Source organism: Cotesia typhae, unplaced genomic scaffold (genome assembly GCF_013202065.1).
Source record: "Cotesia typhae breed Kobodo isofemale line unplaced genomic scaffold, CoteBio_Ctyphae contig_56, whole genome shotgun sequence".
NCBI classification, from domain to species: Eukaryota; Metazoa; Arthropoda; class Insecta; order Hymenoptera; family Braconidae; genus Cotesia; species Cotesia typhae.
In genome coordinates this window covers 89,267-112,747 of record NW_027423760.1, presented here as the reverse complement: position 1 = coordinate 112,747, position 23,481 = coordinate 89,267, and the positions used below count along the sequence as shown (strand labels likewise).

Here is a 23,481-nt window from a genome sequence, read left to right as displayed (position 1 = left end):
TTACTAAGTTACCCTCAAGGGCAATTAAGTATTTCCACGCTTGCTACACCTGATGGTAGTTTTTAACTGTCCTGTATGATTTGAATTTTGTCCAATCCGTAACGGGTATAACAACACTATTCATGGACGGAACATTCAAAATAACGCCTAAGAAACCAAATATTTTTCAAGTCTTTACAATTCTTGGTTTAATTAATGATAATAAGGTAGGTCATTGAGTAAAAAAATGGAATTAACTAGAAAATTTTCCCTTTAAGAAATTGATCCATTCGATCTTTTGGGAGGCGAAAAGTCCTATATTCTCGTAACAGATTAATAAACTATAGCAAACGTTTGACAAAGTAAGCTCAATAAAGATTCCTACCCGATGAGCCGTGCGGGAATGAAAATTTACTATAAAACATTTATACAAATCGTCGAGTTACCTCGAACCCCACTCGCCTAGCGGCTCCTGGAGGTATATAGTGTACTCAATGTTACTGTGACAGCCCTATGACTTTAAATCGTGTATTAATATACGCTTACTAAAATACCTCGTTTTACGCATATGAATCGAAAAGATCTATTACAGAAATGTAACCATTGTACTTCTGTTTATGATGCAACTTTTGAAAAATTTTACTATTTTTCGATATTACCATGCTTATTTATGCTTATTCATATATTTGTATAAAATAGAAAACATCTATTACCATTTTGACTCTGGAATAGCCTTTTTTCTAGTATCAATTTACTTGCTCTAAAAACATTTATATTCGTGATTTTGAAAATTTTTTGGAAAGTTATCTTTTTTTTTTTCAATATCGATATCTCATAAATGATTGTATAACAAACGGAAAATAGGTTTCGGAAATTAGAATCAATATTCGGTAAGTTTTGCTTAGTATTTTAAAGAGAAAAAAATTCCGTTCTGCTAAATGATAAGAAGAAACAAAAAAAGAAACTTCTTTCTGCTGATTTGGAAAATCCACCATAATTGTGCTAATTCTGTGAAAAGCATCAAAGTTCGTTATTTTTTTCATCTAAACATATGTCCAAAACCTTTTTGAAACTTTACATCAATCATTTGAGCCGTTCTCCAGTCTTGAATCGTCAAAGTTTTATGGAAGTTAAAAGAACACATTTATTGCTCCTTGAACATTAATTAATAACCCTAACATTCATTAAGCTAGAACAAACTTTTAAGAGTCCAAGAAATATTACAAAAGGTGTATTTTACTTTTACAGTTTTTTCAACAACAAACTTTGTGGACAAAATTGCCTAGGCATTATACAATAAAATTTTTTTATTTTATGTCAGAGTTTAGTATTACACTTTTTCATGGTGACTATGTAGTATAAAATAATTTAAATTTAAATTTGATACTTAAGCTATGACGGTTAAGTTTATTATATTTGTAGATAGGGTATAATTATATTTAATCATAATAGTAAGAGTAGATAAATGTAAATATATTTGCCTATAATGCTACGATATTGTGATAAAGTTTTATTTATTTACATAATTTTTAAATATAATACAAATCACTACGGCACTAAATTAATTAAAAAAAAAAATTAATTTTAATTGATGGGAGTGCACTCTTAATAAAAAAGAAGTATTGTTTAATTTTTTAATGCGAAAAATGTGCATATTGAAGTACCTATTTAATATTATTTGTTTTCATCTAAAAACTGACTAAAAAGCTATCTTTTTTTTCTCTTAACAATGTGTATTTTCAGTACTTAACAGCTAATTAAATAATGTAATGTCAAATTTATATATCACTACATTTTTAACTTTCTGTTATCAAAATTGATAAAATTTGGGAAATTATTGTTTAAGAATTTATTTACTAATTTTATTTTTCTTATATTATACATAACCGCATAAGTATTAATTTGTTAAAAAATTGCTTACATATCCTTGAAGGCTTTGCCATTGTGTTGGATGCTGATGAAAAACAAGTCAGCTCATTCGTATCAAACGGGATTATCATATTTCAAAAATCAAGTGGCACTACACATTGATCCACAAATTATTATCACGGATTTTGAAACTGGATTAAAAAATCCAATTCGATCAGTGTATCCTGAAGCTGCCCATACTGGCTGTTATTTTCATTTCTGCCAGGTTAATATAAATAATGAGTATTTACTACTTGCAAAATTTTATTCAAGCAGTAAAAAAAATATTTGTCATTATAAACTTTGTTAGATTGATTATATGATTGTATTGATTCTTTCTGTTTAGGCGCTTACAAAAAAATTGAAGGAGTTAAATCTGCTACAATTGATTCGTCACTGGAAATATGGACAAATTTTTATTAGAAAAATCATGGCATTGCCCTTATTGCCTCCAGTAGATGCAGAAGAAGGATTCACTTGGTTAATAGGGAATACTCCTTTGGACATTTTGGATATATTCCAAGAATTTATTCTTTATTTTGATGGTCAATGGCTGCAAAGAGTACCACCAACATTATGGAGCGTTCATCGTTACATACATCGTACTGATAATTTCACAGAAAGTTACCACAAAACTGCTAAGATACGTTTTGGAGAACATCCTTCAATATGGGAATTCACAGGTAAATTCATTTTTCGCCAGATTTCAGTTTTCAAACGTTAAAGAAAAAAAAATCTTCAAGGAATTTTTTTCATTGGTCTTTTTTGCCGGTAAATGAAAGGAAAAACAATCTTAAAATTAATTGACTTTTCAGGCTATCTGTATACTCTATATCTCTATATTCAAAAAAAAAAATTAATCTTTACGTTTTTGTGTTCACCAATGAGTCAAAAAGATAAAACTTCTATATATTTTCAGGTCTTCTCTGAGCTCAAAAATATAACATTCTAAGTAATTTACTACTTCGAGTTGAAAAGTTTAATTATTTGTTTATTCCTATGATGTTTAAAGCAAAAACAATGTAGAATCCAATAACTGGTCATTAGAAGAGTTTATTTTAAAAATAACTGTAATAACGAAAACAATACTCTTTTATTTTTTATTTCTTTAGAATATTGCAAAATTCACTTTACATATTGTAGACAGTGAAAATAGTACAATCTCAATATTCTTTTGGAACTGAAATTTCAATCGATCTATTTTAACTTAATTTTTGTTTTTATATCATTTTCCTATACTTTTATCTCTATGTATATTGTAAATACTTTTTTAAATCATTTAAATAAGCATGTTCTTATATTAATTTGAAATTCCATATTAAATGATAATATGGCCTAGTCTTTCCTGATATAGCGTATTAAACACTTTTTTTTCTTAAATAAATTGAATTTTTATGCACAATTTTATTAAATTCATAATGAATTATAATTTTGATCTTTATTAGTTTGGGTGATCGCCCAAACTATGCCGCACTAATTACGTGGCGGTCACGGACATTATTCAATTAATAAAATATTTACTGCATTTATTTCAGAACGTCTTACTGAGTTACAGGGTATCACTCAAATAGAATACGTATCTCTTCAAAACGGTTTAGATGTAACTAGAGCAGCACGGTCTCACACAATCGACACAAATAAAAAAATCGAAAAAGCCTGGGATTTATACCATGCGGAGTCATTAGATATACCAAATTTCCTTGCATGTGCAAGTCATTTTTCGCACGCATTTAAATGGGAATTTCAACAACCCGCGGAAAATCAACAAGTAGCTGATCACCGTATAAATGTTGCTGGTACTAAATGCTATTATTGATTTTTTTATAATTAATTTATTATTTACGAAAATACATTCAGCTAAAAAATGAAGGCAACAGATAAGTTTAAATGTTTCTAGTATCTTTGACAGAATGTTATTATGTTCATATTGATCGTTTTCAGAAGCAACAAGTATTCTGAAGTTTAAAATTTCAGTTTTTAGTAGATTTCATAGAAATCTAACTATTGCATTGGTACTCATGACGGAACTTTTGAAAAATTTTGCTATATTTCGACTATACTCGTCGAGCTGAGTCGGAAAATGCATATGGTTCAAAAGTTTATATATGTATATATATATATATATATATATATCAGATGTAACGCGGCTTGTCACGACGATAGCGTTGCCAATTTACAACGGATCTTTACCAAACTCAACATAATTATTCTACAGATAGATACCGAAGTCAAGTTCGTAGATGAGCTTAATCAGTCAAGTAATTTAGAAATGCCAGGATTTTAAAATTTTCAAAATCATAAAAATTCATATTTCTTCACTTTCTTACTCGTATAACTTTTGAATGGGATAACTTATCGAATTTCTGTAAATTTTATCTGAAAGCTCTTTAAATAAGCTTCAATTTGAGTATCATATTATATGTATAGTCTCAAATCATGGTCTATTCCGCTATGCTATATATGAAATTTGCTGTTGCACTCGTTTTACCAAACGTCATCCAAAACTTATCGTTGTGGTTTGAAAATTCAAAAAATCGTTCTCTGTGAAACTTTTATCAGACTTATGAGCTCGAAGAGCTCTGGGAAAATAAAATAATAATGAACTAAAATTGAATTTATATATCTATATTAACAAAGGCAAATATAAAAATACAAGGAGTGAGCAGGTACTAGTTCCTGACCAGCATACGTTAAAATCTAATTGTAATTTTTTTGATTAATAAAAAATTATTATTATGATTATTATCTAAAATGAAATCTACTTCCATTTCGGCTGCCGAATGGCACTTTTTTAATCTTTCATATGGCCTTTATGCGATAATTCCTCGAAATATTGGCAATTGAGTGAAAAATCTTTTTTTTTCTTAGAGCATTATCAATATCGCATAAACTAATGGCCGTCTTGCGAATGATGTGAGTTTTAGATACTTAAATCTACTCTTTTTAAGTATCTTATGATTTAGAATAGTACAAAAATTAACTTTTTCGGTTTTCGAAAATCTACTACGACTGTATTGATTTGAAAGTTTACAGAGCTTTTTTAAAGTTTATTTAGAGGATGATGTAGAACTTGCAAACGCATTGTTATATTCTATAATATCTGATCAGCTGTGATAAATTATCCAAAATAAAAAAAAATTTTCCGATGGGCAGAAAATGTAGGAGATAATAGATGGGTAGAGATTATGGATGATAGAGAAGGAACCTCCACCCCCCCCCCTTGTAAAACACTAAAAATGATACAAGTAAAAACCCTAGTATTATATTATTATTAGTAAATCGAAGTAAAAGAATTAGACTAAATAACTTGAGCATCAATGAAGCTCCGAAAACTTTTTCGGAGTCCAAAGACACTAGTGAGAACAGAAAAATATTAAAGAATTTTTGTTCCAAGATATACACGGAAAAAAATTTCGTTCTGGGAACTCAACTGTAGAGTTACCATAACTATACACAGTTTATAAAATGTTGTAGAGTTACAGTAACACACTTTTAGTTAGTTCTGATAATTCAATGTTGTTGAGCTCTCAGAGCTCAACGGGATAGTTCTAAGAGACCAACGGTATAGTTGGAAGGGTTGTACGTTGCGCAGTAGTTCAGTGCGCTGACATATTTCATAACCTTATTATTATTGGCAATATAAATCCGTTCTTCTATATATTTATTTATTAAATTATCAATATTAAATTTTTGACATGTAAATCCATAATTTATAATTGTTTTTTACTTTTTAAAAATCCTGTTCTTGCAATTTGACACAACACTTCGGCACTTATGTTTCTATAAGAAATACTTAAATATAGTTAGGTGGCGTTTTAGAACGATCCTGTAGAGTTGTGAGAGGTAACTAACGTTGAGCCCTCAGAGCTCAACAACAGAGAGTTACAGGAACCCAACGGTATAGTTACCATAACGATACGTTTACTTACTGGAACTTTTTACAAGTAACTAACTACTATAGAGTTACTGTAGCTCAATTTTTTTCCGTGTACCTTATCTTAGCGCCAAGATTGACTGATAAAAACATTTTTATTTACAGATTTAAAAATTACACGTGTTAAGTCTCTAATTACTTTCGTATACTTCTCGAAATGACTATTATTTACAAAAGTATAGCTTTTAGAAATTTATTAAAAACTATATAAATTTATTTGCTCCCTTAAGGCTTTGACTGAATGTATATAACTTTTAGCTTAAAATAATAATAAATTTAATTGATTCAATTTTATTGCAGGTAATGTTGTAAATCTGATGCATAATAATTACGATCACCTTTTAGTATTTTTAGAACTTGATGTTTTAGAAATCAACTAAAAAGTTTCAATTTCACGTTGCGGTCCTTTCACTATACCAGCACGTGCCTGCATGTTTTTCTTATATCTGTCAAGTAATTGTTCAACCGTAATTTAGTGAAATGACTATCCTAATAAAAATTAATATTTTCTATAAGTAACAGCTTCGGCTATATATTAAACTTTTCGTTTATACTTCCTATAATTTCTAATAAGTTCTGTAACTTCTAATAAGTACACTCGCTGGTGATATACTTGCATATAAAACAATAAAAAAAGTTTAGAAAATCCAAAAGTGCACGACTCATAATGCTCATTTAATTATGAAATATTAAAAAAAAAAAAAAATTAAAAAAATTAAAAAAAAACAGTTGTACTAAGAAGATAATGCGCAGGCGCCCTTGATGGAATAAATGTACATAATATCTATAGATATAGATATATCACCATCCATGTTAATTTTACATGGATATATATAGATATGCAGTCTGCTGGTTTTTGTTTTTTATTAATTGTAATTAAACGACACTGAATTACCTAGCCATTCGCATTCAGTGACCTACACTTATCATTAAGAATTAAAAAAAAAAAAAAATTTAACTCAAATAATGGATTTTTTCGCAAGTTACAGTGTTTCCGGAGTTTCATACATGACGGACAGGAAAATTTTTTGACCTATTTTGATGTTTTTTTCCGTTTCTATTGCACTAAATCAATTTTTAAAAAGTATGAAATTAATCTCCATTAAATTATCTTGACAATAGTATGCAAAATATCTTGATTCCGTGAACTAACAAGGCTATAATAATAAAAATAGTTGCTGAAATGAGGCGAAAAAAATTTTTCGATCGTAAAGCACTCTCTGATGTTTCGCATCATGAGTCGTGCAATTCACTTTTTTAAGATAAAGATTATTAGAACATAAATTTATTAGTAAATTTATTAGTAAAAAGTAAATATAAATTTTATACAAATTCCTTAACAAATTTTTTTAGCTTTTGCTTGACAAAGCAGTGTGGATGGACAAAATTTTGAATATTAAATTACTAGCACACTTACGAGTTGAATAATTTTTTATACCAATTTTTAGTATATTCTGTACAGTGTGGTCAGATTGCGCAATTTTTTTACCCCTAGTTTGTGCTGTTTTTAATGGGCTTAAACGAAAATATTCCACAGAGTACGGGTAAAAAAATCGCGCAATATGGCCACATTGATTCTGCAGTATTTTTTTCGTAATTATAAATAAAATAAAATATTTCTTTGGTGTGAGAAATTTTTGTTACTTCAAATTATTTTTATGTCCATAATGCATTAACTTTCTAAGCAAAAAAATTATTAAGTCGAGTAAAAATGTTGTTTGCACTAATACATACATTTTTGTGTATAAAAAAATTTCCTAATAGTTTGTCACATCACCGTTAGTTTTCCTATTATACATTAATTTTCTTTAAACAAAAAGGCTGAAAAAAATTATTTTTTAGAAAATATTTAAAAATTTTTGTTATTTGTGTACTTTTCAATTCTAGTTAAGGTAGTAGGCAACTGACAGTGATACGTTGCGAATTTAAAATTTGTGTATTTAAACTTTTAAAAGTGAATAGTGAACTAAATTCTGTTCATTAATATCAGTATTTGATTTATTTATAAAAACATAATGTAATGAAACTAATTGGAAATAACTAATTAATACCTAAAGATTATAGTAATACAGTCTAAATAATAATATATATTTTGCACATATCTGACAATATTACCATTTTTTTTTCTAATGCATATACTTAAAAAAAAATGCGAAACAGAGTAGTTAGTAATTTTTGGTACATTTAAAATTTAGCAGTTTTTGTATTATAAAACAGTGTTAGTAAAAGTCATTTACAACTGGTGGTACGCGAAGAGCCCACCCACCACCAGTCTATAGTCGTAGCGTAGGCGTCACCTTTCCATCTCTACCCTCTAACGCACAGCGCCACCTCCACTGGCTTCCTTCTTGTCACTGGTCACTGTTATATAGTTGCAGTTGATCCTCCGTTGAGTTAAAATCGTAGAGCTTGTGCAATATAATACTTTTGCCTTACTTGAGCGATACGTTCACAGTACAAGATTAAAAAAAAGAACAATTTGTAGATGTAAGTTTGTAAAAAAAAAAATTCTTGAAGAAAGTTTAAAATTTTTAATTCCTTCTATCGTTATCTACAAATATTTAATTATATTTTCTTTTTTTTTTATCATGTAGGATAAGCTATAGCTATCCTTGCCATCTACTTAGCTATTGACGACGGCGACTTCTCAGACGAAATTCTCAACAAACTAACCTTCCGAAGATTGATCCAAGCAGCGCTCAGTAAGTTTAATAACATTTATTTTTTTTAATGGTAGGGTTAAAAAAAAAATTTTTATATATATATATATATATATATATATATATATATATATATATAAATACGTTAATAACAAAAAACTGCGATTATAAAAAATCGCGCATTTAGAAATTAAAAAAAGGTATAGATAATTTTTTAAATCATTTTTTTGCATTATTATTTTCGCGACAAACGATATTTTATGAATGGACAGTACTATTCGTACGCAAATAAACCGTGTTAAATAGCCCTTTCTTTTATGAATTTATTGCGAAATATCATCTAGTTCGAAGTAAATGAAATTAGAAAGAAGATATACGATATTAAAAAATTTGATACATTACTGAAAAATCTTTACATATTCTAGCATAAAATCTAATGACACCCCGAAATTCGTTGCAATATTTTAAATTTAATAAACTGTTACTAAGTCATCGTTAACGATTAAAACTGTTAAATGCATACAGCTTTATAAATGTGTTTGTTCTCAATCTTTTTAAGAAGCGTTATTTGTAATTTTAAATTGAATACTTTTCCGATACAAATAAAAATTTCAAAAAAGAATTCTCTATTATAAGCTACATTATATAATTATCTACCTTCTAGCAAAGCGTTCTTTTTTTTTTAATTTTCTTCGGTTTAAAAAAAAATTGATTGCTAATTTGCCATTTATCCAATTGCTATAAAGACAGCACCGTTCCTCTGAATGAGTGTGAAGAGAGAAACAGATGGGAACAGCCCTTGAAAAAACAGTTGAATTACATTGAGTATCACAATGATGTGTCATATATTCCGCACGCGTGCGAGTGAGCACGTATACACACATATAGATTTATATATATATATATATATATATATATATATATATATATATATATATATATATATATATATATATATATATATATATATATATATATATATATATATAGATACATAGATAGATATATACTATCATGGTAGCAAAGATTCGAACTTGAGTTCATTATGATTATATATTTTTGTAACGTTTTACGAGGAATTCGTCGGTAAACAGCACTATTTTGATTTCTTCTGTTACAATTCTTAGAACCTATATATTACATTGCGCATGTTGTCTTTATTTGTTCTTATTAGTGGCTTACAGAAAAAAATAATACATCATTACCTTAACAAAACCGAGTTTTCATTGCATTTTCGCATTGAGTCTACCATCGTACGTCTTTTGGTGTTACATAGCACTGACATGAAAGCGAAATGAATTCTACTGACGATTTAGTGGAGATATTTGACTCTCTGAACGAAAATTTAGAGATTTAATTTTTTTACGTCTCTAAAATTGAATATAGTCATTTCATTTGCAAATCACAATAGTAAAGATCAATTTTTTACAAATTCGTTAAAGATTTTTTTTTTGCTTTCATTTGGCAAAGTAGTGCGGATGTATTAAATTTTATACATTAAATTACTAGAACATTGCCGACTTGAATAATTTTTATGTCAACTTTTAATATAGATTCTGTAGTATTTTTCTTCTTAATTACAAATAAAATAAAATAAAATGTTTCTTTGGTGTGATAAACTTTTTCTCGCTTTAAATTTATTGTATATCCATAATGCATTATTAAACTTTTACACTCAGTAAAATCTCTATCGCATTGCGCATGATGTCTTCGTTTATTCTTAATAGTGACTTAAAGAGAAATTGATACATTACTACCTCAAGTAACCTGAGTTTTTATTGCATTTATGCACTAAGTCTGTCATCGTTCACCGCATAGTTAATACATGGTGCGAAACATGAAAACGACAGAAATTCTACTGACAATTTAGCGGAGTTATTTAATTTTCTAAATTAAAATTTATAGATTTTATTATTTGACGTATTATATATAATTGAATACAGTTATTTGATTTACTGATACCAATAGCAAATATAAATCATCAAGTAAATTAACCAAATATTTACATTTATATATACTCTTTCAGGTGAATAAAAATTTTCTCAACAGTTTTTCAATGCTTCGTCATTTGTTCCATTATACATTAACTTTCTTTCAAAAAAAAGGATAACCAAAAAAATTTTTTTCATAAGTATTTAAAGATTTCTACTGTTATCCGTGTTCTTTAGGATTTTAGATAAAAAAGTATATTGGCAACTACGCTACGAATTTAAAATTTCTGTATTTAAATGTTTTCAAAGTGAACAGTAAAGTAAATTCGTTTCATTAATAGCAATATATGATTTTTTCATAACGACATAATCTTATAAAATTAATTGGAAATAACTAATTAACATCTAAAGTTCATACTATTACGATATAAATGATAATATATATTTCGCACATTTCTGATAATATTTTTTTTTTTTTTTCACAGCCCAGATTAAAAAAAGACTAAGAAAAGTAGTAGTTACTAATTTTTTACATATATTTAAAATTTTGCCGTCTTTTGCATTGTAAGACAGTATTAGTAAAGTTGTTTCAGTATAAAAGAAAGTCGGCGTCTCTAATTCACCTGTTTAACTCATTATTTCGTTACCCTAACTTTGAGATTGCAATGATTTTCAAGCCGACTCTCTTACTGATACCTTACTGATTTTAGAAAAAAATTTACAACTGGTGGTGCGCGGAGAACCCACTACAACCACCACCAGTCTAACCGTAGGCTTCGCCTTTCCACCTCTACTTTCTACCGCACAGCGCTACCAGCTACCAGCCTGCCTTTTGCCATGAAAAAAAAAATATTTATAGATGTAAGTTAGGAGAAAAAAATATTCTTGTGAAATGTTTAAAATTTTCAATTTGTTCTGTCGCAATCTAGATATATATTCATTTATCATTTTTTTTTGGTTCTTAGTTATCTTTGCCATCTACTTGGTTGTTAAAGATGTCGACTTATCAAACGTAATTTTAAACATACTTAGCCTTCCAGAATTTGACACAAAAAGCTTTCGGTATGTTTAATAATATATTTTGTAATTGTATATTTATATTTTCACCAATAGTAGATTGTCAAACAAGAACTTAATTAGTTTTTGATGCTGGAAGATCGAAGTACAAATTGTACGCATTGACGAATAGCAACAGTTTTTGTACTATATAAGAATTTGAAAAATTTTTGTAGTCGATAAATTGGATTTTCAATTATATAGTTCACCCAAATATTATTAGATTATAAGTCTCATTACTTCAAATTTTTTAGCCACGTTTCATTTATTATCTAATTATCTGTATAATCATTTTCGATCATATTGTTAATTATGTATAATAGTTAATCATATCATTTTATTAAATTTTAGTCTATTTTTCGTGTGGGCTTATTTCATAAATTTTCAGCTTATTTTGTAGGTTTGGCTTAATTATTATTGTGGGTAATATTATGAAGCATATCTTATGTGAGCAAACATCGTGTGATTGAGTTATTTTCATACCCTATAAGAAAATTGTAATCATTCGCATATATATAGTTCTCAGCGTGTAGCTATTTTTATATGCAGTTCATGTTATCTTTACATGCGGTGACTGTTATTTTTATGAAACATTATACTGTGTAGGGTACCAAAATAGCAATAAACAGTGGCGGTTGCGTGGTAAAAGAAACACATCAGTCACGTAGTATTTAGCAATACATCGATGTAGCAATGGTGATTGTTATGTTAATTGTAACGATTTTTTTCAAACGGTAAAGTAGTATTTTGGTAGCACCATGTGATAAAAAGTATATATAAGAGATACACACACGCACGCACGTATACGCAGAGATAGAGTAAAAAAATAGTATAATAGAGTAATTTCTGATTAAAATTATTACTTGCTACAGATATTTTCACTTTTACACATAATATTTGTAATGAATATGTTATTTTCATATAAATGACAGTACTAACTGAAAGTGACAAACAGCAGATAATTTTCTATCTAGCTTTTTCAAGAAGCTAATTAATTTAGAAAAAAAAATCAATTTTATTTGTTTTTGGAAAATTTTTATTTTTAATTTTTTGATATTAGTTTTATTTTGTGGGTGAATGATTGTTCATTTAAAAATTTTCTTTTAAATGACTAATAAAAAATGACTGTTTGGACCTGACTATAATGAAGATACATGACATAAACTAATTTTTTGATGAATATTGAACGTTTATTTATTTTGAATTTAATAATAAAAAGTTAATAAAAATAAATTTGCCTATCAGAAGTTCATAAAAATTTGTTCAATTGTTTATTTATACGAGGCGATTGATAAAAATGAATGTAATCAGTGTCAAGAACACAAGAATAAAACCTTCAGTTCATATTTATTTTGGGTTTTTATTGACACTCAAAAAATATTCGATTGTTTCTTTTTATGACAATATTTTGACGCTAAATATGTATCATTATGTTGATTTTATACCAATTTTTTTACCGTGTACCACAACTCCATTTTAAAATTTCTTTGCGCTGATCAGTTTTGTAGAATTTTGACTTGTGGAGATGTAATAAGTACTTTTTAACATAATTCTTTGCTAATCGTAAAAATGTCTATAAAAGTAGTATATATCGGAATTTGTACGATGTAACATCGTAAATTTTAAATTGCAAAATTACGTAAGTAAGGATATATTGAACTCTGGTCCTGGATTACGATGTGACAATTGTAATTTTTCCCACAATTTTTTTTTCGTGCAGTTAAATATCTTCCTATACTTACGTTCCGCACACGCTTTCTCTTAGTGACAAGATAATTTCGGTATTCTTAATGAACCTGTATCCCACGACCTTTCTTTTGAAACCAATCATAATTTTATAAGATGGCAGGTATTTAATAATCTATTTGTGTTTGCACAGTGCGCATTTTTGACAGCGCATAGGGGAATTAAGTGGATAGTGGGGTGGAAGAATAGTAGGAATAGGAGAAGATGTTAAGCATCGGAAATTCTTGTTCTGGTCCGACGTATCAAATATCAGTAAATATAAATTAATCAATTAATAACATTTGATTTTTATTGCATGTGAATTAAATTCAAAAGCACTATTTGTTTTTCGACGAATTAAAAAAAAATTTGTTATTTTTATTTTCAGGATGTAAGTGTATATTATTCGTTTAATGCGCGAATTTTCAATATAAAAAGAATTTTTTTACGTATTCTACATGCCGGTCTCTGTGTTACGGTCGTACTGTGTGGTAGTGATGACTTTTATTCTTTCGGAAACGGTTTAAATTTTCTCGTTCCCAAGTTTGAAAACGTGAAAATTTTTGCTCATTTAAACGTGCAAAATTAAAAAAAAATTTTTATTATATAATGTCGAATTTAAGGCCTGAAGTCTTCAAAAGATCAGAATTCTTCCCACTTTACGGAAGTAATTAAATCTCCAAACAGGAAATAGATTTTATTGTTTTTAAATATTATTAAATACAAAAAACATCTGATTTATTGTTGTTAAATGCATCAATGCTGAGAATACTTATAAGCGTGTACAATGCTTTCTTTTAATGCTGTCACACGTTGTCTGTTCCGCTATTATTAGTACACGGAAAGATTAGAACACGAACCAGTCGGGTTCTAATCTTTCCGTGTAGCTGATACAAAAATTGATACAATACTATAACTTATTATAGAGAGAACACAGTATCTAATTAAAATATAAAATAAAAAAATCGTTTGAGGCTTGCACTTTTACATTTTCTGAACTTTTATTCAATTTTCGCAGTTGTCCACTTCAAATATGGCTGACAATAATGGTCCTCCAGCAAAAAAACAGCGTAACTCCGTTCTATCCTTACCGGATAGAATTTTCGACGGGTACCAGTACCATAATGGAAAAAAATTAGCAGGGGGTGCCAGGTATGTTTAATAATATAATTTATATAAAATATTGATGTATCTGTGTTAGAATTATGAAAATTACTGGTAGTTTAACGCCAAAAAATTATATATTCACCGAAAAAAAATTATTGAATCAAGATAATTTGTAGGAAGGTGGAAATTTTCTGAAACCAAGAAAAAAATTCTTGAACTTAAGATTATTTTATTTCTTTCAAGATAATTTTGCTCTTCCACCGAGTTTTCTTGATTCAATAACTAGTTTTTTTGTTCAGGTAAACCTTTTTTTTCTATGTGATTATTCATAATTACATTACGCAGAAAAAAAAGTTTTAGTTTCAACGGGAAAAATTTTCAGCTTCAACGTCGAAAAATTTTTTTTTTGATTTTCGTTCACAAAAAACGTTCGAAACTTCAGGTAGATAGTTTATTCTGTCGCACTGCAATGGAAAATGACTCGTTTTCCGAAATATCTCCCGATAGTATTCGTACATTGGCCAAACGTAACTTACAATCACTAAATTATGATCAAAACTCACTTTAACTAACGAAATCGACTCAATATTAATGAAAACAAGTTAAAATAAAGAAATCTTAGTGTTTATCAGTTCATCCTGTCGCACTGCAATGGAAAATGACTCGACTTCTTAATTATCTCCCGATATTTTATGTAGATTGGTCAAAAGTCACGTACAATCACCAAAATTCTAACAAAACTCACTTTATCTAACGAAATCGACTCGATATTAATAAAAACAAGTTAAAATAAAGAAATCTTAGTGTTTATCAGTTCATCCTGTCGCACTGCAATGGAAAATGACTCGACTTCTTAATTATCTCCCGATATTTTATGTAGATTGGTCAAAAGTCACGTACAATCACCAAAATTCTAACAAAACTCACTTTATCTAACGAAATCGACTCGATATTAATAAAAACAAGTTCAAATAGGGAAGTCTTAGTGGTTATCAGTTCATCCTGACGCACTGCAGTGGGAAATGACTCAATTTCCCAATTATCTCCCGATAGTCCTTGAACATCGGCCAAAAGTCATTTACAATCACTTACAATTACACTTGTCGCGATTTTAACAGTGAAACTGTTTTGGTTCGGATTGTTTCGATTTGAAATTATTTACTTTTTAAAATTTTTTTTTAATATGCCACTGAATTTATTAATTTAGTTTTTTATTTTTATCAGTGTGCTCTACAATTTGTAATAAAATATTTGGATATACAAAGATTTATTTTATTTTATTTTTTTTTTATTTAAGACATACAATAGATTGTAAATAACGAATAAAATTGATTTTCATAACTAATGATATATTTCATAGAATTAATAACGAAAATTGTAAAGGATAATTTTTACAATGTGAAAACAAACAAATACACTTTTCTTTTCTTTCTCATCATTTTCTAAATTCAATGCTGCTATTGATATCAGCATAATCAACAATATCTGGTGTCAATCCTCAATTGATTATCTGTTATCGAATAATTTATTTTACTCAGCAATTATATTTTGAATACTTTCAAAACTCATTGAATTTTAATAAGAAACTTTAGTCTAATTGTAATTAATTCATTATTGTAATCTAAATTGATCAACAATTTGAGGATTCTACGATCTGAATACAGATTCTTCTAAATCTTGATAAAACAGCACGAAATATAAGAATACGATTTTTCGATAACAGTATTTGTTTTTGAGTTATGTGCTTCAAGTTAAATTAAGTGAAAAAAAAATTTTTTTAATTTTTGAATTAATCGATTTTCCTTAAAGAAAAAAAAAAAAAAATAAATAAATAAATAAATTTTTCGATATCTAGATTAGTTTTCGAGATCTCAATATTGTAACTTCTGAAAGAAATAAAATTTCTTTTTAAATTCTTCTCGACATAATTTAAAAAATAAGAACAAGATTTTAATATATATCCATTTATTTTTGAAACACTGCTACTCGAAAATCTAAAGAAAAAATTTATTATTGAAGTTTGGTTTTAGCGTAATTTGAGAGAATGTTTATAAACATTGATAACATCCGCAACGTTAATAAATGAAAATTCCCTTTGCAATTACCCATCATCGTGTACCTCCCCTGGCCTTTTCAATTTTTCTTGAAAGACAATAAGCGAAAAATGCCACTTCCCTTACGTGATTACCCATTAACATTAAAAGATTACCCAAAAGATTACCCATTATCGTATACCTTACCCTTCACATTCGACATAAACGACAAAAAGCGAAAAATATCCTTTTAATTTAAAAAAAAAATTTTTTTTTTCTTCGTTCACTATTTACAGTATCGATATCTCGAAAACCAATCGAAATATTGAAAAATTTTATGGTTACATTTCGTCTTATTTTGTGTAAGGATCTATCTTCCAATCGTGGCGCCATATAAATCATAGTCTTAATAACAATTCCATTTATTAATTTAGACGTCTACATTGTTCCAAGAAATATTCGTATGCTTGCAACGCAATGGGTACCATATCTGCTTTAGATGTCTTCACATATGAACCTGAAAGAAGTGAACACAATCACGAACCTGATGTAAACAGTGAATGCAAATCTCGCTTCATAAGGGATTTGTACGTTGCGTGTCGACATGAATTCCGAGATTTACAAATCATATACAGTGATACATCGATAATGTAAATATATCTTTATTCTACGTACAATTAATTAAGTTCAATCGATATTTTATCTCTTCAATTGAACTAATTGATTTGATATAATAACCCTCGAAAATTAGTATTTAATTTGAAAGTATCTCTTTTTTAATATACTTAAAAAAAAATTGAGAAAGTAAAAAAATATTCGAATTTTTTGTAGTGATTTTAGAAAGGCTGTTGCTTTGTTGATATTTGTCGAATTGGGAGGGAGGGGGGGGGGGTATTGCGAAGTTTCAAATGTTTATTCTTGAAATATTAACTCGAACAATTTTTGTAGACATCACTATCGGCTGAGTTGAAAAAGAATAAAATAATAATTTCGAAATTTTTCTTTTTCAAAATTGTCAGTGCTTTTTAAGAATTAATTGATAAAACTTTCCTTGAGCAAGTTAATATTTACTTTTTTGAAGTGAGAATCGAAGCTCTAAGGTTCAATTGGCATTAACAATTAGTGAATATTAACTTATTCAAGGGAACGTTCACTAATTCATGTTTATAGAGTGAGTTTCAAAACATTTTCTGAGTATAATAAAGGCTTAGTTCATTCCTCCTGATTCTTCAGGTTCGATTTGCTTTATTTTTTTATTAAACAATTATTTATCGCAGAAATGTCGGTAATCAAATGAAAAGTCTTTTTTTTTATGAAACTATAGGTATCTAGCGATATAATGATCATACAGTTTTGTAGAATCTATCACCATTTTATAGATTATATAGAAGGTACCAATGTTTGCAGGCAATTTTTTGGTTAAATATATACCAAAAACCCCTGTAACTATTTAAATCGATCGGTCAAATCATTTTTTATTGCTTAAGTCGTCAAAATTTTACAAAAATTAAATGAGCAGTTTTAATACTTCTGAAACATGAATAAAAGACAAGTAAAAGACAAGAAAAAAATTTGCATTAAGGATGTACGAGCAGGGTATCTGGTGGGGATAAGCAATTATGGTCTTTCAAAAATTATGTTAAAAATTCGGAAATTTTTCTGTTCCTTTAATTTCTTGAATGATTGTACTTTCCCGGGAAAAAATGATCAGACCTGACCATGCCTGTTCATGTATGATCAGGCCTGAAATTAGACCTGATCATGCCTGTTCATGTATGACCAGGCCTGAAGTTATACATGATCATGCCTGATCAGTTCTGTTCATGCCTGCTCATATCTGGAGTACTAAATACGCTCAGGCCTGATCAGGCCTGTCCATGCCTGACCAGACCTATCCATGCCTGCTCATGTCTGTTCATGTCTAAAGTGTTAAATACGTTCAGGCCTGTCCATGCCTGATCAGACCTCTCCATGCCTGATCAGACCTGTCCATGCCTGTTCATGTCTGAAGTGTTAAATACGCTCAGGCCTGTTCATACCTGTTCATGTCTATTCATGTCTGACCATGCCTGTTTATGACTGTTCCTCTCTGACTATAGTCAGAGATATGATAAAAATTTTTCTTTGACGAAAAAAATTTTTGGTCATCACAAAAAGTGCAAAATTATTTTTAACATTACGTTTATTTAAATAATTTTGAAATAAAAAATTTATTACATTTTCTATGGGATGTTATGGTCTGCTCTGCTCCTGCCTAATATGAAAATCATTACTTATTATATTATTTAAATAAATGTGATATTATAATGAGATTCGGTTACATAAATAAATTAGGACTATCAAAATATATTATAAAACCAATTTTAACATTATATTTATCATAAACTTATTCGATACTCTATGTACTTCATAGAATTGTTACATCTAATATAGCAGCACAGCAGGCGGGAAATTCAAGGCAAACGGATAACACCAGAGTTAAACAGCATTGAGCATGGTTGGTAGTTGGATGGTTGACCGCTGGTGTTACATCCTTACAATAATATGTAATTATTTTTTTTTTTATTTTATTTTATTATAGAGAATTGCGTACGACTCTATCAAGTACTACAACCATAAAATTAAGCAAAATAATTAATTAAAAATAGTAATGGGTTTTCAGACCTGACCATGTCTGATCAGGCCTGATCAGGTCAATTCATGCCTGATCAGGCATGGTCATTTTTCATGTCTGATCAGGGCTGAAGACTCATGCCTGTTCATGTCTGATCAGGTCTGATCATTTTTTCCCGGGGAGTCTCTGCGTCAGCCCAGTATTCAGACGATCGTAGTAGAAACTCCGGAATTAGAACCAGTGAAAAATATCGCTAAGTCTCAGGCTGAAAAATCTAAAGTTCAACTTGAAGTCGAATCAAATAAAAATCTAGATGATCAACAGATTGACACCAATAAGGAATAAGTTATTAAATAAATTTCAACTGTAAATAACTCATCTGAATTTGCAATTAAAAGCAGATTGTATTACAAATAAATAAATATTCATTCATATTTGTTTGTATTTTAAATTTAATTTAAATTTTTAATAATCAATAAACAATATCATTAAACATTAAAAAAAATAATTAAGCTTAGCTGACGATCAAAGATCAATTTTTTTTTTTTCATAAATTTACGATAAATAATTTTCTCTGGAGGTTCTCGGTTGTTTAGTATCCCAGGAGTCAATTTCTTAAGATCAATATTATTGTTATTACACTTCACAATTGACTGAATCTCGAACTAGCCGCATCAGTGGAAGTTTAAGAGAATTTAGGTGGTAATTTTATAATTAAGACTTCATTGTTTAACATGCTTTCATTATCGGGCAGTGGTTTTGGTTATTTGTTGTTCAGTTCTTTGTCTTTGTCACCAAGTGTACAAGAGTGTACCCGACTCGCATCAGACTAGAGATGGCCAAGCTGTTGTTGGATAATGGAGCTAGTGGCAGCTTTAAAGAAATATCTTGGTTCCTGCTGGAACTTCTGCAAGTTTAACACCTCTGGACACTGCTATTGCCTTTGGATATACCACCGTAGTTAAATAATATAGAATTAAGTTTATAAACTTAGAATTAAGTTTTTAATGGACTCAAAGTGAACCCTTTATCTAAGTTTAAAAGAAGAAAAAGTTCTATAAATCATAGTAATCACTAAACATTTCATTTGTAAAAATAATATAATTTAAACTCAAAACCTCCAAGTTCGATGGCAAAGTAAAATTTTTCTTTAATTTTCGTTAAAACATACCTACCTTATCAACCGAAATGGTAAAATTATAGCAGTCGATAACATTTTTAGAAACGGTCGCAAAGTATACCCGCGCTGTAATAATGTCGCTGCTTACTATGATGGTCACAAACATACATTGTCTACAAAAACTACGACCGCTTGATACGTTGGTAGCATTTACTCGTGGGCTTTAAATTGCTCTGCAATTAAATTGAACTAGATGGTAATGATATTGACAATACCTATAACAAGAGCATAATTACTTTGACTTTAAACACATAAGTCACATAAATATGTTGCATTACAATATCTATGTACTTAAAAGCAATAAGTTATTTTTTACAGACGCCTTTAACTTACACGGTCATAAATAATATAAGACTCAAAATGATATAGTAAGTATAGTATAAGAGATCGTAAACATTATTGACATAAAAATAGTAGAGCATTAAAAACATTTATCTTAAAGTCCTACTGTTTCTGGGGTCAAATGTATCTAAGTGTGCCTGTTTTTAAATTAAAACGACTAAAGATACATCCATCTCATAAAGTCATTGAAATTAAATATATTAGGAATAAATATCAACTGCTTCCTAGCTCCATTAGAAATAAATAACTATTACATTTATTGATACTGCAATTAACTAGCATTGTCGATAATTGAATGATTTCGGTAGTTGTAGGTGCTGCAAATCATAATGGTCACAAACATACATCGTCTACAAAAACTACGGCAGCTTGATACGTTGGTAGTATTTACTCGTGGGCTGAAAGTTACTGTGTAGCTAAGTCCAATTGGATAGAAATTATATTGGCACTACTTACTACTGGTACAGAGTTAATTAGTCACATAGTAGATAAGTTACACAAATATGTTGTCTTATAATATGTAAGTGATAAAAAGCAACAAGATATTTTTATAAGTCGCTTCAAATCATACTGTTACAAACAATACAAGACTTATAATGGTATGGTTGTGGAATACATATGATAATAAAAATCACTGGCTTTAACTCTGTAGATAATTAAATACATTAAATTCAAAGTTACATTGGTTCTTCAGTCATGTGTAATTAAGTATGTCAGTGAATAACTTCAAAAGTTTGAATGTAAATCTGTCTCAAATAATGACTAGAAATAAATAACCTCGGAACAAACATCAACTGCCTCCTAGCTCCAGAGGGAACAAACAATAACCAGCATTTATTCACACTGCCAACAACTACCTTTTGTGATAAATCGATGGCACCCCACCTTACCTATAACTTACTGTCAATCTACGTCCGCAATTTGAAGCAAATTTGACGGAAAGAGTTGGCAAAGCGAGCGATTACCTATTAGTTACCTATAACTTACTCTGCAAATAGACGTCAAAACTTGCACCTCACTGAATTTGGCACCAAAAAATAAATTTTTTTAACTTTTATTTAAACAATCCGATTGTCCGTCGTTTGTCCGTCAATGTCCGATGTAATTGTTTATTTGTCCGATAATTGTTTATTTATAAATAATTAAACAAATTTTTACTTGCAAGATAGCACTTTCTTTATCAAATCGATTAATTTTTTTTTTCATTTGATCGGTAATTATTTTTTATTGATTTTCCGATCAATATTTTTATTTGTCCGATTGTTTTTATATTTTTAATTAATTTTTTTGTGAAATTAATTTTGAATACGTAATTGTTATTGCGCATGCGCGAAAGTATATGACGTTACAGCAGGGACTGCCATATTTATTTACATCTATTGTGAGAAGAGCGTTCTATTTGATTATTATTATTATTATTATTATTAATGTTGTTGTTATTATTACTTTCAGTTTCAAATAGTTTTGCAAACTAACTTACGCACAAATCGTAAGATCTGTAATTACTTATGACTTTCCAGGAGACTAACTTACGCACAGATCAATAGAAACTCCAAGTTTCATATTTTTTTGTATTAATTATTCCTAGTGATTATTAATTATTTTATTATTATCGTAAACTATTATTATTTTTGTGTCATTGAAATCTGGTCTGGAAGTACTAAGATGATTGTTGTCTTTTTACTTGAATTTAATTTTTTTTTCCTGACACAGTAATCCATAGACGCTATGAAGTTATTGTTGAATAAAAAAATTAAACACATAATAGAGGATAACAATTAATTATAAGAACAATGATAATATCAAAGTTTTTTATAAGTAATATTAATGAATAATCTAATAATATTGAAGAGAATTTATATAAACAAATTTGTCACTTGCATATCGATAGGGAGTTTACACGTAGCTTTGTGATATGTAATATGTCGTGCACGGTTAAATTTTAATTAAAAATAAAATTCCGATGAGCAGCATGGGTTATAATAGGAAAACGCATCTCATCAATTTTATATATGTGGCATACCATATCATGTTATCTCGATGGGGATTTTGCAGTTGACTGGTGGAAATTGATACAAACAAACAAGTAATTGATCTGTAAATTACTGGGAATTAATTATTAAATCACACAAGAGTTAAAAAAATATATTGATAAATTAAGGTAGTTTTTGAGTCTCCCAATTTAAAAAATTGGTGTTTATTGTAAACTAATTTTTATGAAACTTATCTAAGAAAAAAGAATATATACTATTAAACATGTTCTAAATAAGTGGTGAGCAAGTGCGAGCGAACGCGAGGGTGAGAAAGAATAGAACGAGTATTAAAGTGAGCGAAATAATTAAAAAAATGAAGATAAATATGAATAAAAATTAAAATATTAATGAATCAATTGTATTACAAAATAGTTAAAGGAATAAACGAGACAACGACGAGACCTCTGCTAACGGGTACATTCTAGGTACTCTGACTGTGTTAGGTATATTAAGAATAGCTGATAATTATTTTTTGAAAACTGATAAGAGAAAATGAATAAAGAAATGTTTTTAAAGAAAATAATAATCTTAAAAACGACTGAAGGTACGTGTCAAAACACATAATCGTTTTTTTTTTCTTCATTACTCAAACAAATGCTCACTTGCTTAATTTATTGTTATGATTAATATTATTTATATTAATATTATTATTATTATTTTCTCGCAGTTTATTATTAAATTTTTATTGTACTATACATGGTATTTGAGGATTTTCGGTTAAATTTTCGTATTAAAAATAATTAAAAAAAATTTTTTTATATTAATTTTTTTATTATGAATAATAAAACTTAATTAATCAAGAAACATTTTTGGTTCTTTCATAAAACAGTTATTAAATCATCTTCATACTTGCAAGCAATTATATTATTTTATAATTTTTTTTCCATTTAAACGTCGATTAGTTCGAAGCAAATATTGTTATAAACAAAAGTAGGTAATTGGGAACAAATATCTCGAAACAAAACAATGCTTCAGACAC

General features: G+C 28.5%; 2 protein-coding genes across 2 annotated transcripts; both read left to right on the top strand.

Annotated features, from left to right (window-relative positions):
- The first annotated feature begins 13 nt into the window (after nucleotides 1-13).
- Nucleotides 14-6,201, top strand: LOC141532041 (uncharacterized). Its single transcript, XM_074250200.1, has 5 exons — nucleotides 14-206; nucleotides 1,913-2,113; nucleotides 2,234-2,570; nucleotides 3,423-3,683; nucleotides 6,122-6,201. Exons 1-5 carry the CDS (start codon nucleotides 123-125, stop codon nucleotides 6,199-6,201), a joined length of 963 nt encoding a protein of 320 aa, XP_074106301.1. The 5' UTR covers nucleotides 14-122.
- Nucleotides 6,202-8,209: 2,008 nt separating this feature from the next.
- LOC141532040 (uncharacterized) lies at nucleotides 8,210-16,987 on the top strand. The gene is made up of 5 exons (XM_074250199.1): nucleotides 8,210-8,308; nucleotides 8,416-8,523; nucleotides 11,123-11,273; nucleotides 14,212-14,345; nucleotides 16,768-16,987. The coding sequence occupies exons 3-5, from the start codon at nucleotides 11,250-11,252 to the stop codon at nucleotides 16,985-16,987; spliced, it is 378 nt and encodes a 125-aa protein (XP_074106300.1). The 5' UTR covers nucleotides 8,210-8,308; nucleotides 8,416-8,523; nucleotides 11,123-11,249.
- Nucleotides 16,988-23,481: the final 6,494 nt, after the last annotated feature.

Bases quoted from the DNA above. Each gene is read 5' to 3' on its own strand.
- LOC141532041 (XM_074250200.1), top strand. From the start codon at position 123: ATGGACGGAACATTCAAAATAACGCCTAAGAAACCAAATATTTTTCAA. The intron at 207-1,912 runs GTAGGTCATTGA...ATATCCTTGAAG, and splicing joins GTTTAATTAATGATAATAAG to GCTTTGCCATTGTGTTGGAT. The intron at 3,684-6,121 runs GTACTAAATGCT...ATTTTATTGCAG, and splicing joins TCACCGTATAAATGTTGCTG to GTAATGTTGTAAATCTGATG.
- LOC141532040 (XM_074250199.1), top strand. From the start codon at position 11,250: ATGAAAAAAAAAATATTTATAGAT. The intron at 11,274-14,211 runs GTAAGTTAGGAG...CAATTTTCGCAG, and splicing joins AAAAAAAAATATTTATAGAT to TTGTCCACTTCAAATATGGC. The intron at 14,346-16,767 runs GTATGTTTAATA...TTATTAATTTAG, and splicing joins AAATTAGCAGGGGGTGCCAG to ACGTCTACATTGTTCCAAGA.